We start from the raw sequence: 14,689 nt of genomic DNA, 5'->3' as shown, positions 1-14,689 counted from the left end.
TTACTGAGGCGCGTCGTGGTGGAGCGTGCACACAAAGTGAGCAGCACCGTGCCTGTTGAAACTCACCTTTCTAACCATTTCCTGCACCACGGCGCTGGCTGCGTTTCCCGCCTTCCGGCCCACACAGTGTCTGTTTTTCTCCGACACATGCTTTCTCACTTTCCTTCACTGTTTCTCCCCATGTATGTTAAAGTTTTCTTTCTCCTTCTATACCCGAGAGTAAAGGTAACGACGGAAATTTGAGGATAAAACATTTTTGGAAAGGGAAAGAGTGGGGATCATAATGCATTAGAGACTCAAAATTGTTTCGTCCTTGACCTTTGACACACACACACACACACACACACACACACACACACACCTCTCTCTTTCGGAGCTTTTGACACACTCCGTCTCACATCCTGTTCCGAGGCAGAAGCCCACGCTCGCACTGAGAGCATCAGGCAGTAAGTCAGTCAGTCGTGCAGCCTGCCAGCTTGAGGGATGTGATATTGCGGTAAAAGGGGAAGTAGACAATAGCACAGCCAGTGGAATGCTTGGCCTAGAAGGGGGGGAACAAAATGTGAATCCTGCCAGCACCAGCCGCAGAAGCACTAGAAGCAGTGAGAGCACTGAGAGATGGGCGGCTGACAACACAGGAGACAGACTAATGACTTTACCCCGTGTTGACACTGTTGACACGTCAAAAACACACGAGCATTCTGAGTGAAGGTGACTTTCACATGTCGCTCCTGTCTGTAAACACACCTCAGTTGTTCATTCTTGACCTGACCTGTCATTGAGCTCTAAGTTGATTTTGTTGTTTAGAACAGTATAGAACATATTACAGAATGTTTTAGTACAATTGAAACATGTAGGTCACATGTTCTTCGTGTGACAATATATTGACACCCTGTTCCTCACATGAGTTTTTGTGTGATTCTCTCGTCCACACGTTAACAGTGTTTGACTAGAACTGAGATTTCCCACGCCTTCCAAAGTAGAGATTATCTTGTAGTAAGTGTAGGGAAAGTATCGTACCGCAGACTTTCATTCAGACTAGTGTAAGAGGTTGTTTACTGGTTTCTGTGAAAAACAATATTGATTTAAGATCAGCATCACACACATGTCACGTAACAGCAGTGATTGGGGGTCCATGACAAGTTTCATCCACTGAAATTACCCTGATATATTCTTGAAACATGTCTGGTATCTTTCCAAGACATTTATCTCATGTTGTTCTTTCACATGACGAAGTAGTAGTGTCAAAAAAGGCACGTCAAAGTCCTTCCAAGGGACCCACTGTACATGAGAAGGTCCCAGGAATATTGTCTATCTTGTAGGAAAAACTCTGCTGTAGTGTATATGAGAATAACTCATTTAAACATTGATCAGTATTTACAACCTACTGATCTACTGCAGATGTGTTCCCTCCTTGACCCATATAAAAACCTTGCAGACAGCTACGACAGCGTTTGACCTTTGCTACTGAAAAATTGAGTCATCTAGGAAATACTGAGCTTACGTTCCACAGCGCAGACCCAGACACATTACGAGATGCTATTCTAACTGTGCATGTCTCGACACAAATCAGAAAAACACTGCTTAGGTCACAGATGCTTTGCTAAACTCACCTTTATTAGACTCATCCAGTGCTGTTATCTGGTGGGACTTTCAATGACTGGAACAATGAAATGAGCTTTATATCACATGTTTGGGGAAAAAGGGTGAGCTCCAGTCCTCCAATTTAATTAGATTTTTTCAGTCAGGGTTGGGATTTGCTGAAGCGTCAAAAACGTATAAATTTGGCTTGAGCTAAGATTGGACTGTGTGAGCGCATGAAAGCCACAGCTTTTACACTTCTTCTTCTGTGTTTCTCCTCACTTCCGAGAGGACATGTCATATTGAGGTTTACAGAGCGTGCACTGGATTTTTGTGTGTCTCTTTATTCTTTGCTGCATTAGCTTGTGGTAACTACATACACAGCTGGGGATGAAACAAGTTGCTATTTATCGGATCTTCGAGTGCTGCTCTGACACAGAAGAAACACACATGATGCCTCTCTCTCACAAAAAATGGGCCGATATATCAGGCTTTATCCTGCGATAAGAAGGCTTTCATTTTACAGAGTGAACAATGCAGAAAAGATGTGTATTTATTTTTATAGTTTACGTTGAAAAAAGTATCAGAACATTTTTAGTCCCTAATATCAGAAGCGGCCCCGAAAAATCCATATCAGACGGCTCTGGTGCAATATTAATAGTGACGTACTGGAAATTAAAGTGTTGCTTTTTTCTCTGCAGGCTGGTACCGAGGATTCATCTTGAAGAATCCTAATATCAAGGTGAGTTAAACAACTCTTTGCAGTGTGTGTTTGTGTGTGTGTGTTTTCATGTTTTGTCATACATAACAATTCAACTCTTACTCTACTTTTAAATGAATGCTATATAAACCGAAAACAGAAACAAGGATTTCAAACTAAACGTCTCCTTTCTGGTCCATCATTATTTGCACCAGCTGGATGATTTGTATCACCTCAGACACATCAGTAACACAATTCATCAACTAAACTATTAATGTTATCAAATTTGTTTGTCAATCGCTTCCACCACACATTTTAGTCTGGTAACACGCACAGCATGTGTGTATCATCGGCTGCATGTGCTTATAGCTTCCACCCCTTCATCTGTTAAGTTTGGATCTAAACCTCACACACACGTTCCATCCTCGCACGTGTTTCGCATTATTTTGCCCGATAATAATTTTTATTCCGAGCTGCGAGGGCGTGCACAGACTGTGCCTGAGTCACCCGCCTGTTAGTTTCTTTGCACCCATTCATATAACACCTGTGCTTCTCCTGCAGTTAGACAGTTCATTAGGTCTGTTCGTAGGTTGGGTCTTATTATGAGGCCTCTGCGGGGGTTGTTGGCATAATTTAATTCCCACAACAGTTTCAACCTGAGCAGAGGCCTCATGAGCCCCAGTGAGTTGAAACACGTGGGCGTTCAGGGCCTTTATTGGAAATGGTCTAATAACAGCCATTACTCATTGATATGTCATTGCGGAAACTGCACATTTACATATAACTAAATAAGTGATGGTTGATCTCTGGTACAGCAATAGGCCAAAAAGTCAATTTTCTTTAGCCCATTATCACAAATCATAAATTGGCCTCAACAGACTTTATATATTTCATTTCCTCTACCATTGTTGTATCATGATTTTTATGAAAAGAATAGAATGACACAATAATCCCCCTCTAAGAGGAACAGAAGTTTCCTCTACTCGGTTGAGCAGACAAATACAAAGAACATTAATATGTGAAGATATTAATTACTTCAAGTCGCTAGCGGTCGAAACCAAAAACCACCTAGTTAAACCCAGTATAATAATTTCTGCTTATTAAGCTGCACATCTCATGCACATAACACACACTGCATGGCACAAAAAAAAAATGGAAGACAAGCGACAGCAGCTCAAAGTGTGACTGGCAGTCGCTTGTGGAGTAAAGCGTCAAGTGTGTGTCTGCTCTATTTATCCAGAGATACTTAAACATAAGTTCCACTTTGATATCCACAAGTCTGTGGGGAGCAGCAGGGAGTTTATTAACGGAACACACACACACACACACAAACACACACTTTCATCTTATTTTGTCTCCTGAATCCCATTGCTCTGTGCTTTTACCTCTTTTTCAGCTCCTTCTTTTAACCCACAAACACACTCGATGCACTTTATTGATCCCATGCATCATTTCCACATAAACAGTTAAACTCCAATGCTGCAGGAAGGCTGAGGATCATTTCAAGCACTTCTCAATAACCTGTTTACCTTCTTCCCAAAGGGGATCTTCCCTTCCAGCTACATCCACTTGAAAAATGCCCACGTCAAGAATAAAGGGTGAGTAATGTTCCTTTTTCTTTTTTCATCTATGTGTGTGCAGGCTGTGAAACAAGGTTTTATCCGTTTCCTTTTTGCAGGCAATATGAGACGGTCACCCCCGTCGAAGACTCCGTCATCACAGAGATGACTTCAACGTTGCGAGACTGGGGTGCCATGTGGAAACAGCTCTACGTGGTAAGAGTGCTCTGACACACACACACACACACACACACACACACACACAAACACACACAAACACACACAGATTCAAATGGCAATTCTGCTTTAGCGAAATTGTCTTTTTGTTACCTTTCTCATGGAAGGAATTTATCTGGCCCTGGGTAATTTAAATGCTACAAACAGTCAAAGCTTTTTTCACGTGCACACTCATTGGTGAGATTGATTGTGTTTGTGGCCTATTGAGCTATCTGGGGTGCTGATGAATACTCAGGGATCAAAGTGTACATTTCAGGCAAAGAAGCAGCAGGACATTGGAGCTCATTTGCACAAATACATTCGAAGTCTCCGTCTGCTTCTCTGTCTGGGTCGCCCGCTTCTTCTCGAACTCTTCAGCTTTCTCCCGTTTGTCGTGCCGCTTTTTTGTTTTGTACACTTCTGGGGTTTGATTACAACTGTGTGTTTTTTTCACATGATCAATTGCCTTTGCCTACCCCTCTATCTTCTCATCTGTCAATTTCCCCTTTCATTCATCGCCTTCGCCCGTCTCTCACTCTTTCCGCCTCTCCGTTTTTCTCCCTCCGCAGAAGAGCGATGGGGATTTGTTCCACCGGCTTTGGCACGTGATGAATGAAATCCTGGACCTGAGGAGGCAGGTGCTGGTGGGCCACCTCACCCACGACCGCATGAGGGACGTCAAGCAGCACATCACGGCGAGATTGGACTGGGGCAACGAGTGAGTAGACGACGAGCGGACAGGAAGTGGGCATTCCTTTTCAAATGTCCTAAATATGGCTTCAAGCGCAGAGCCGTTATATAATCATCAAGTGGGTGAGGCCTTGAGTAGTATAGGAAACCTACTGTGCTAGACACTGGTGAAGGTTTATGTGATGAGTGGAATCAGCTGGGCTCGACTAGGGCTCTGGATATTGAGGCTGGAGGTGACTGGAGTAGGAGGGTCACAGCGAATCACTGAAATGAAAGCTGACAGCGAAAGAGAGAGCAGATTTAAAGTTTGACAGCGACGACACGGTTGGCCGATTGAGATCATGGCAAAATTTGATTGGATAACCGTAAACACCATGGTTATAAGGTAGGGAGAGTGAGAACTGAGACTGAATGGGGCAGAGAGAAAGTCTTTCTGATAGAAGTTTAGCTCCTCAGTAAAGTCCCTGCTCTGCGGATGGTCAAACACAACTCCTGTACAGCTTCATTCACACCCACAGCAGACAACCACTGGCGGCCACTAACATCATTAGGGGGATGGTTGGACCTTTCTTTTTGTGTTTATTGACGTTACAAGGTTACATTATGTAATTGGATTTCCAAGTGGTGTGAAAGAAACGGTTACAGAGCACAAGAAGAAGGCTGGCTGCTTTCAGGTGTTTCTTTTACCTTGAAAGAGAACAAGAAGAGGAAATACCTGGGTACATCTGAGAGGAGGAACTGGTTATTTCCACTGGTTCCCTGGATTACAGCCACTTCAGGACATATTACAGGATGCCTGTAAGACAGTTTGAAGAACTGCTGCAACTGCTGGCACCAAGATAACAGTTTTATTATATTCAACTTAACAAAGTTCCTTTTTGGACTCAGCTGTGAAGATTTGGTCTGTTCATGCATCGTCTGTTGCTTGATTCTACATCACATCATTTTAAAGACAAACGGATTTAACAAATTAATAAATAAGCTTAATATCCGACTGGATAGAGTTAAAAGTTATTCTTCTGCTAAGACTGCTTTAGCAAGCAACACATACAATTGTTTTTTTTAAATGATTTAATTGTTGTTGATAAAACAAGCATATATGATCTGTAATTAATGAGCTACAATTAAATCTGCAAACTCACCACAATGTGAATCGTTTATATTAAGCTTCTTCACTTGGGTTTTTACATAAAAGAGTTACTTGTTCTCCCTTCTCGGCTTCACTCTTCATTCCTTGTAGCTCTCTAACTCTTCTTTCACTCGTTCCCTCGACTCTCTCTTTTTCTCCCTGGGCTCTTCTCTTCTCTCCCTGCTCCTCTGTCTTTTGTTGTCACCTACCCTCCCTGCAGGCGCTCTCTTCACTCCGTCAAGTCTCATTCCCCCTCTCACACAGACATCGCTGCACTCTCATTCTTTATTCTCTCTTTGCTTTCCATGCCATGAGGGTGAAACAAGGACAAAAAAAACACACAGGTTCTCTCATTCTCATTCTCTTCGTCCTTACCCTTCACCCTCCTTCATTTTCCCTCCTCCTTATTGAGGAGATTGCCGGACAGGCCCCTCTTCGTGGGCACTTGTGCGGTTGACCGCGCCTGCCTCTTTTATTGCTGCCAAGGAGACACACTCTGTTTTGGTCCACTGAGAAGGAGTTGGCCAAGAGGAGGATAAGGAGAGGAAAAGAAGGAGGAAGAAAGGAGAAAGTGAGAGGTAGTTTTAAGAAACGGACGGGGACACATAGAAACAGAGAGTGTTAAAGGATGGAGAGAGGACGAGGTGCAGGGCAGCAGTTGGAGGAAGGTGGATGCACAGGACAGCGGAAAGACCAGATGGCCAAAGGGAGAGGATTGTTTTCTTTCATCTCTTCCTCAGAGACGAGGATGATCTGACAGCACTTGTCTGTGTGTGTGTGTGTGTGTGTGTGTGTCTGTGTGTGTGTGTGTGTGCACTTGGAGATGATTCTCAATTCAGTCGACCATGTCTGTTTTGTCAACCACAGAGTAAGATATGAATTAAATATCTTTGTAATATGTGTATGATCTGTCTGATCCTGTGTATATCCTGTGTGTGTCTTTGTGTTACAGACAACTTGGCTTGGACCTGGTGCCCAGGCGAGAGTTCAGCATGGTGGACCCAGATGAAATCAGCGTCACAGAGCTTTACAAACTGGTGAGTGGTCTTACACCTCTTCTTAACGTGATCTGTATTCCCTCTCCTCTGGGGAGTCGCAGGGTGAAGTGCGGGTGATTGCAGGATCTGTTTCAACACTTACCTGCTGAAGTGTCCTTGTGTGAGAGGCTAAGTCCAAAAGAGCTCATCTCTGCCTCTTTGTGACAATTTTTGAAAGTGCTGTTTATTTGAGCGTTATCTCTCAATGTAGGTCGGACTCAAGTCTCAGAGCCCATTAGCTATCGTCAGACAACACATTTTTCTCTTGGCCGCAACAGAAAGCGTATATCTGTTCGCTGTCTGTTTAAAGTTTGACTTTTGACACACAAAACATAGTGTTTTGGGCCCAGGTGACATTTTGGTTAAACTCTGTCAACAGCTAACTGTAGAATACAGATAAATTAAAAAGTCGATGCCCTTCAGTCAATGCTCTGCCTCTTTTGCTCTCCACACAGACAGTTTACCTGGGGGCAACCAAAGCCTGCTCAAACGTGATTGGTCAAAGGAGAATTAGAAACCAGAAGCTCAAACTCTTGTCTCTCACCTACAGTATCCGTTAAGAGTCATTAACCAAAATCTAAGGCTGTACATATACTCAAAATAGCTTAAAATGGTTCTGTACATTTGTATTATATGTGTCACTGTTGTAGGGGCATGGTGGTGCAGAGGTTAGCACCTCACAGGTTTGAACTTTATCAACGATGGTTGTTAGCCCTGCGGTACACTGACGACCTGTCCAGGGTGTACCCCGCCTCTCGCTTAATGTCAGCCGCGGCCCTCAAAGGCTGTAGAGATAATAAATCCATCCGTTGGTCTATAGCTGCAGTCATATATCGAGTTTGTGACCATTTTGCCGAAAATAATATGTTTTGAAATAGTCCCTCGCTGACCTACAGCTGCTACTTGCTTCAAGCAGCCTGCGTGGGGAGGAACATCCGTCAGCTGATCGCATCAGGCAGGCGAGGGGATGTTTTACCAGTGTCTCTCTTCTAGCTAACCTCCGAGGTTCGGAGAGAAGCTATCCATCACTGACAGCAGTCGGTGAAACCTGTTGCTCTCAGCTGGCAGGTGGCAGATCACACCTTCCCCATTCTGCCACCTAAGCACACCAGGTCCCTTAAACTGGGATTTCACAATTCCAGTTTTAGAAAGATATGAAACTCATTTGAGTCAGCAACACTCTCATCATTATTACACCATCTATTGCAACTAATGGAAAACACAATTAGGCTTGGTGCTGACAGCCACACTTGTAAAATGCTCTCTGGATTAGCCCAGCAGCATGCTAAGCTAAACAGGGAGTGCAATGCAGGATGCCCCTATACAAGACATTGAGGACCATTTAAAATGTGGTTAAAACCCTTAACTGGAAAAGTGGAGATGAACAGCAGAGGCAGCAATAGTGTAGCAGGGATCATGGAAGAGCGCGTCATATTTAAATGGACCACCTTAATTTGAGAATAACAGACTGGTCTTCACGACCCCCGGGTGAATAGGTGTAATTTGGCAAGACAGTTTTCGTGACGTGGAATATGACGTACTGGGAAAAGAACTAAAAGGCTAAACTCCTCTTCTGGCAATGGGAAAGAAGTGAATCGCCCTTTTAAGCGGGTTTAACCTGCGTATACCCTAACCCAAAACTCTAATTTTAGTGTATAAGAGGTACTATGCTCCATAGTGCAGACAAATATCAATTTGTCTGAGTACTTCAAAGGCTTGAAGAAACTCCAGCCTCACTTCTTTATTGTACTTTTGAGGCATTTGTGTCCCTGTTGGCTAGAAATTGTCCAGCGGCAATTACAAACAAAATAATATTATAATTTTGTGCTAAATTGAGCATCCTATCTGCCTTACACAATATTAACAATCTCAGTTTCGATGTTAGCCACTCTGGATTAGCACCAGTACGAGCATCAAATGAATAAATTCCTCTTTTTTCCATTTGTCCTCAAACCTCTCTCCCTCTCTCCCCCCTTCCACTCCCCCCCCCTCCCTTCCCCTCTTCCCCTCTTCCCTGCATCTCCGTCCCGCTTTCTCCAAGCCCCAACCGCTGTTACCGTGGCAACCACTTCTCTGCCCCTGGTTCGGTGCGGCGAGAATTATATCGCACACGCAGATACACAAACACACACACACACACTCACACACACACACTGTGACGGCTTTCCCTTGTAGGGGTAATTGAAGCTCTTAATCCATCTGTTTCTTTTTTTTGTGAGTCAAAACAAAAGCAGGCAGCAGGATGAAAGCTTCATGCACCTCTATTAAATGGTGTACAGTACACAATCAGCAAATGACTGCAATCCCAGTCCTTTACTGGGGACGAGATGAAGGCGCAGGCATCCACTGGTCACACACATCTCGCTCACAACAAGACATGACACACACTTGAGCTTAATGACATCAGTCTTTTTCTGTGAGATCTTTGTTTACGAGAGCAGCTTCTTTGTTTCTATTCTGCACCGAGCCGCTGTGGTGAGGGTTAATTAAATTGAGACAGAGATTACCTGGTGTGTGTGTGTGTGTGTGTGTGTGTGTGTGTGTGTGTGTGTGTGTGTGTGTGTGTGTGTGTGTCTGGCTGTGTGTGTTTGTGTGTTGGAAGGGCAGTGGGGTGTTACTGTGGAAAAAAATCTACAGTAGCTTTACTGCTGCATTGTGTCGAGGAATTATGGGATCTCTGCCCAGGGAGAAATAAAGAGGATACTGAGAAGGATTATAGCAGGTCAGTGCATTGAATGAGAAAGATTTCACACAGGTGACTCATAGACTTCTACCATCTGACTTTACTTCTCCAACGAAAATCTGGGAACATTTGTGTTGAATTTTTTGCAATAAAACCAGAGCCTGTCCAATTTATTGTTTGGCCAATTAACAATCGTCCAATTTGACCCTTTCACAGGAGTATTAATATCTGTGTTTTCAATGCTTTTTAATTGTATGTTTAGATTTTTACATATTTATGATATGCGCACCCAAAGATACATATTAGTTGGGCACTAACTTAAATGTGCCTTTGACAAGAGTTATCACTGTTGAACTTAAAAACCTGAACGCTCATCGATTGCACTATTGACAGTTTAAAAAGAAGCTTCATGTGGAAGTGAGAGAAAGATGGCTCCACGGTTTAGGGATGTGGTAGTCTCAGTCTCAGGTGGCCTCAGTTTGACTCCTCTCTCCTTTTTAGAATCTCCTTGTGCTTTGACAGTCGCTCCTCTCGGTGCCGTGTCGCGCGGTTTAGGGAAAGATTACACAGTCCACAGTAATAAGACACCCCGCCAAACACAGACACGGCCATGCCCCCTGTGTTCAGCGATCTCTCCCTCTCGGCGTCCCCTCGTTACCCGAAGCATTATGTGCTGCCAGCAGGCCCGCCAGCCTTCTTCCAACGCTGTCAGGTCTACGCCTTTTGTGTCTAGTCATGCCGATGCTGTCGTATAACCACACAGTGCTCCCGCCGGGCCACTTTAATGACAAACTGAAAATAACCTCCATAATAAAATCCCACAGCATAAATTAGACCTTTCAAGACGTGGCCGTTCTGCGTCAAAGCCGGCTCAGCCCTGTTGTGCACAGAATTAAAAAAAACAGATCTGGTTAAAAACAGTGTTGGAGCCTTGTTGTTGTGGTTAGATCGCCCTCCAGTGTGTTTTCTTCCGGGAGCTGAGATCCAGAACAGTCGGGACCAAACGAAACATATTCATCATCCTGACAGATATTGCAGCTGTACAAGGATTTGTAATGTAATGTTCTGTCGTGTTTAATTCTTAAAGGACCATGGTTGTGTCTTTATATAGTGCAGTCAGCTGTTGTTTTTTTGATTTGTTTCTTACCCTCTAGGCCAGTGCCCTTCAAACCAGGCGTAGGGACCACCTGGGGGGGTTTCCAGGAAAAGAAAAAACGATTTCCAAGAAACACAAACAATTTCACAAGAATTAAATAAATATATTTGAGCTATAATTGAAACAAAAGATGAAAGACAGAAAAAAAAACCTGCAGGGATTTTGACAAAACTGTGACAGAATCGTTTGCTTTCAGGTTAATTTACAGCAACACAGGAAACATTGTGACATTAGCAAGTAGCACGTTTTATTTCTTCTTTCCTCAAATCAATATCTTTTGGTATAATAGTGGTCCCAGGTCTCTGACACTGTTATTTTAGTGGTCAGGGGCTGACACATTTAGGAACCTGTGCCTCAGACAGTGGCTGTAAATCTCACATTTCACTGCAGCATGAGAATAGATGGAAGAACACATTCAACTTCAGTGCGTTTCCAACGTTTTCATTGATTTCTCAGAGCATAATTCATGGATCTTGATGAAAGAAACGCAGCAAATTGCAGGTGACTGCGACTTTGGCTGTTTTCATTTGGCTCTCAATGCTCACTGATGCTTTCCTGTGTTGATGCTCCACTGCACTCTGACCTTCCATCTTCCTCCTTCTCCCCTCTCCCTTACCCATCTATTTACATCCCACTACAGAAGTGAATATGGAGCAACATTTGGCAGGGGGCACGTTTGGCCATCTGGTGCTCTGTGTGTGTTTGGATACGTTTTGTGTGTCCTTGTATTTTTGGACGCTGACGGCGGATTAGGACGAACCTCTCAAAAAACGGAGCCGTAATGTGCGAGCTGATCTGGATGGTAGTCACAAGGCCGCACTGTGCTCTGTGGGGCTTTTTTAATATATACTCTGGTATAGATTGACTTAATAAAGCATGCATTATCAGACAGTGCCTCTGCACCACCAGACCCTGAGATGTGATTCGATTCTAGGTTGTGCGACTGTTCCTCCGCATGCATTCGTATTCAGCGTGATTCGTACAGCTTCTGTTCCTATTTCTCGGAGATTAAGACTCCATTTGAAAAGGGGGATGCAGATCACGGCAGCTAAAATGTCTTTGTGTCAATAAACTAATTAGCCTACTTCAAGATAAGAGGTACATAAATACAAGATGGTTGCTTTTATACCTGTTTGAGATTATGCAAGATGTTTTTCTAGGTAAAAAGGACATAATGGTTTTCTGTGAAAGCACAAATTGCTTTAATACATCACCAAGCACTTGAAAGTGTTTATGTGAGCGTCTGTATTCTCATCCATATATGCGTCCTGTGTGAATCCTCTGGCAACAAAGACACAGTCTCACAATGAAGCTCACTTCTTAGCCTAAAGTGCCGCTGACAGGCTGCGTTATCACAAGCTATATTAACTCAAATCAATATCAACCGAATCTATATCTTTTTTTGACTGTCTTCAAATATATATGGAAAAAAAAAAATCTCCTCCAAACAGTGAGAACTCTCAGAGGGATGTTATTAATCTTTGACTGGGAAACTCTGCACTTTAAATACAGCAGCTCTTGTTCGAGAACCAACATGTTGTTTTTTTCCCCGAGCATTAAATTTGATAAGCTTTGAGCCTGGGTTTAGGGGGCTTATGGATTTGACAGTTTTTTTAACCTTCCCAAAATCCAGACCCTCCAACCTTTCATACAACAGCATAGGAATTTCGTATTTTAATCACATTTAGTTTATTGAATCTTTGCATTTGTGTGTATTTGCAGACTAACGTGGTGACATTTCTTCTCCTCCCTCTCCATAGATGGAACATCGGCATCGTAAGAAGGAGACCACCGCGCCCGCAAGCACCCATCACTTGTTTGTCCACGTGAAGAGCCTGATGAGCGCCAACCTGGGAGAGGAGCTCGAGGTCTTCTTCCACATATACGACGGACGAGAGAGCCGGCCCCTCAGGTAGAAGCTTGGAGAAAATAATCCCTTACTGTTTTTAATACAGTTTTCAGGAATCTCTGGAAAAATGTCTGAAAACCAGGTGCATGTCTGAAAGCAGCTTGAAGAGAAGGAGGGAAAATGCATCACTTTTGTATTTAGCTATTTGATTATTATACTTTTGATATTTAATCAAGGATTTATGTGTGTTCAGAGGTTGCGTAGCAGGTGGAAGAGCAGACGTCTCTAATAGCTTCACTTTTTCTCGTGCCACAAACTCTGCTCTAATTATATTCCTGAAGATTTATTAAATGAAGCAGGTTGTTAAAACGCACTTGGACACATAAAAATGGGCCAGGCCGTGCTATTTTCCCCACATAAAACGTGTCCTTGCTGTCCACATAAAAGGGGCCTGTCACCATCACAGTCTGAACACGTCACCCGCACACTCACGCACACACGCACGCACACGACAACACACTCACCGCAGCCTCCTGATTGGGCGTCGGCCAAATAGAACACTGTGTTTAAGCTCCTCAGTTTCGCAGTTCAAAGCAAATTTCAAGGCACGTCACAAACAAGCGGATCCATCAGGCGAAGGGGAAACGAGTGGGTTGAAATGACTTTTGAGAAGTCGTTCTCGTGTCTGACGCCGCTCTCCGCCCCTTAGGGTCACATCAGAGGAACGGGGGCGACATTGATGGGACTCATTGTTTTATTATTGTGTGCAGGGGAACTGTTTCTCCACTTCTACTTTCTGCTGAACTCCAATTTATGAGTCATCAAAATTACTGTTGTGCAAAGTGGGTTGATGCAAGTTTCTTCGAACCCTCACACGGAGAATGTTCGTCAGTGTGAATAAATAGCTCCCAAGGAAATGGGCTCTGTGTTATACAAAGTGGAAAGTGAAAATGCTGTTTCAAAGAACGGACATAAGAAGAAGGCAGCAGGAGTGAGACGCGTTCACAACAACAGGAAAGTGTCCATAGCACTCGGGCGAGCTGGGGCGTCACATCCACTCCAGCGTCGGCCCTTATCACCTAAAGCTCTCGAATCTCCTCTTTCGAACTCGAACTTCTTCGTCAACCAAACTGTATATATATCAGGAGATCAGAGGCGATTTTAACCTGCAAAGAGTTTTTCAAAATGCTCCTGTTTCTTATAACACATACATCCAGAATCCGGGTGTAAGCTATAAGGCTCAGCAGTAATGCAGGTACATTTTCTCTGATCCGCAGTCTGTGCCTTGTCTTGAAGTGGGTAATGACCACCTAGCAGCATCAAATTAAGTTCCACTTGAAGCGCAGTCTCTCTCCGTCTCTCTCATTATGTTTCTCTTTCTCCGTCTGTCTTGCTCTCTCTTTCTTAAAGCTTGAGTACCTCAGCCAGGTATGAGTCATTAGACTCCTACACTTCTGTCGTGTATTGCACTTTGATTTGCATTAAATGAAACACAATAATGTCGACTTTAGTTGTGGCGCGAAAACCTTTGTCACACAACAGCAGCTTCGGATATTCAGTGTACATTGCGAACAAGATGCTCATTTATTCAAAGTGAATACAGCATGGAGCAAGAATAATGAACAGAAACAAAGCTTGAGTTTCCTCACTACAGTTTATCTTGTTAACTAATTCAGCTAATTACCAATTTTCTATCAGTTTTGGGAGATTAAGGCAGAGAAAGGTCTTAACCATTGTGTTGTGTGTGTGTGTGTGTGGGTGTGGGTGTGTGTTGTGTGTGGCAATGACATCGGTTGTCTTCAAGGAAAATCTTGCAATGGCAGCTTGCCAACGTTGTCTCTCACTGTCTGGTCGCACACAAGCAGACACACACACATTTACACAAGCTGCCTGGCAGGGAGCCATTTCTGCGCTTCCCTCAGTGCCGGTGGTTTGTGTGCGAGTGTGTGTCTGCGACCAGATGGGTGTCCGACCCGTTGTTTCTGCACCGTGCCAACACCAGCAGCCCCTGTGCACCATGGCAGCTTCTTTGTGCTCAGTTCAGACGACTTGGATGGCTCTTCAGCAGGACACACACACACCCACACAG

The 14,689-nt window shown here is 43.7% G+C and overlaps 1 protein-coding gene across 6 annotated transcripts in view; it reads left to right on the top strand.

The window, feature by feature from the left end:
- dock4b (dedicator of cytokinesis 4b) overlaps positions 1–14,689 on the top strand; it is a 104,747-nt gene that overhangs the window by 29,457 nt on the left and 60,601 nt on the right. For all 6 annotated transcript variants that reach the window (XM_062382928.1, XM_062382924.1, XM_062382926.1 and 3 more), the window contains exons 3-8: positions 2,283–2,323; positions 3,824–3,879; positions 3,960–4,056; positions 4,626–4,774; positions 6,828–6,912; positions 12,512–12,663. In XM_062382928.1, coding sequence (XP_062238912.1) covers positions 2,283–2,323; positions 3,824–3,879; positions 3,960–4,056; positions 4,626–4,774; positions 6,828–6,912; positions 12,512–12,663 — 580 coding nt within the window. The remainder of the gene's footprint in view (positions 1–2,282; positions 2,324–3,823; positions 3,880–3,959; positions 4,057–4,625; positions 4,775–6,827; positions 6,913–12,511; positions 12,664–14,689) is intronic.

This window comes from Platichthys flesus, chromosome 23, assembly GCF_949316205.1.
Source record: "Platichthys flesus chromosome 23, fPlaFle2.1, whole genome shotgun sequence".
In the NCBI taxonomy this organism is placed as follows: domain Eukaryota; kingdom Metazoa; phylum Chordata; class Actinopteri; order Pleuronectiformes; family Pleuronectidae; genus Platichthys; species Platichthys flesus.
Note: the sequence above shows the minus strand (reverse complement) of the source record. Positions and strands in the feature narration are given on the sequence as shown.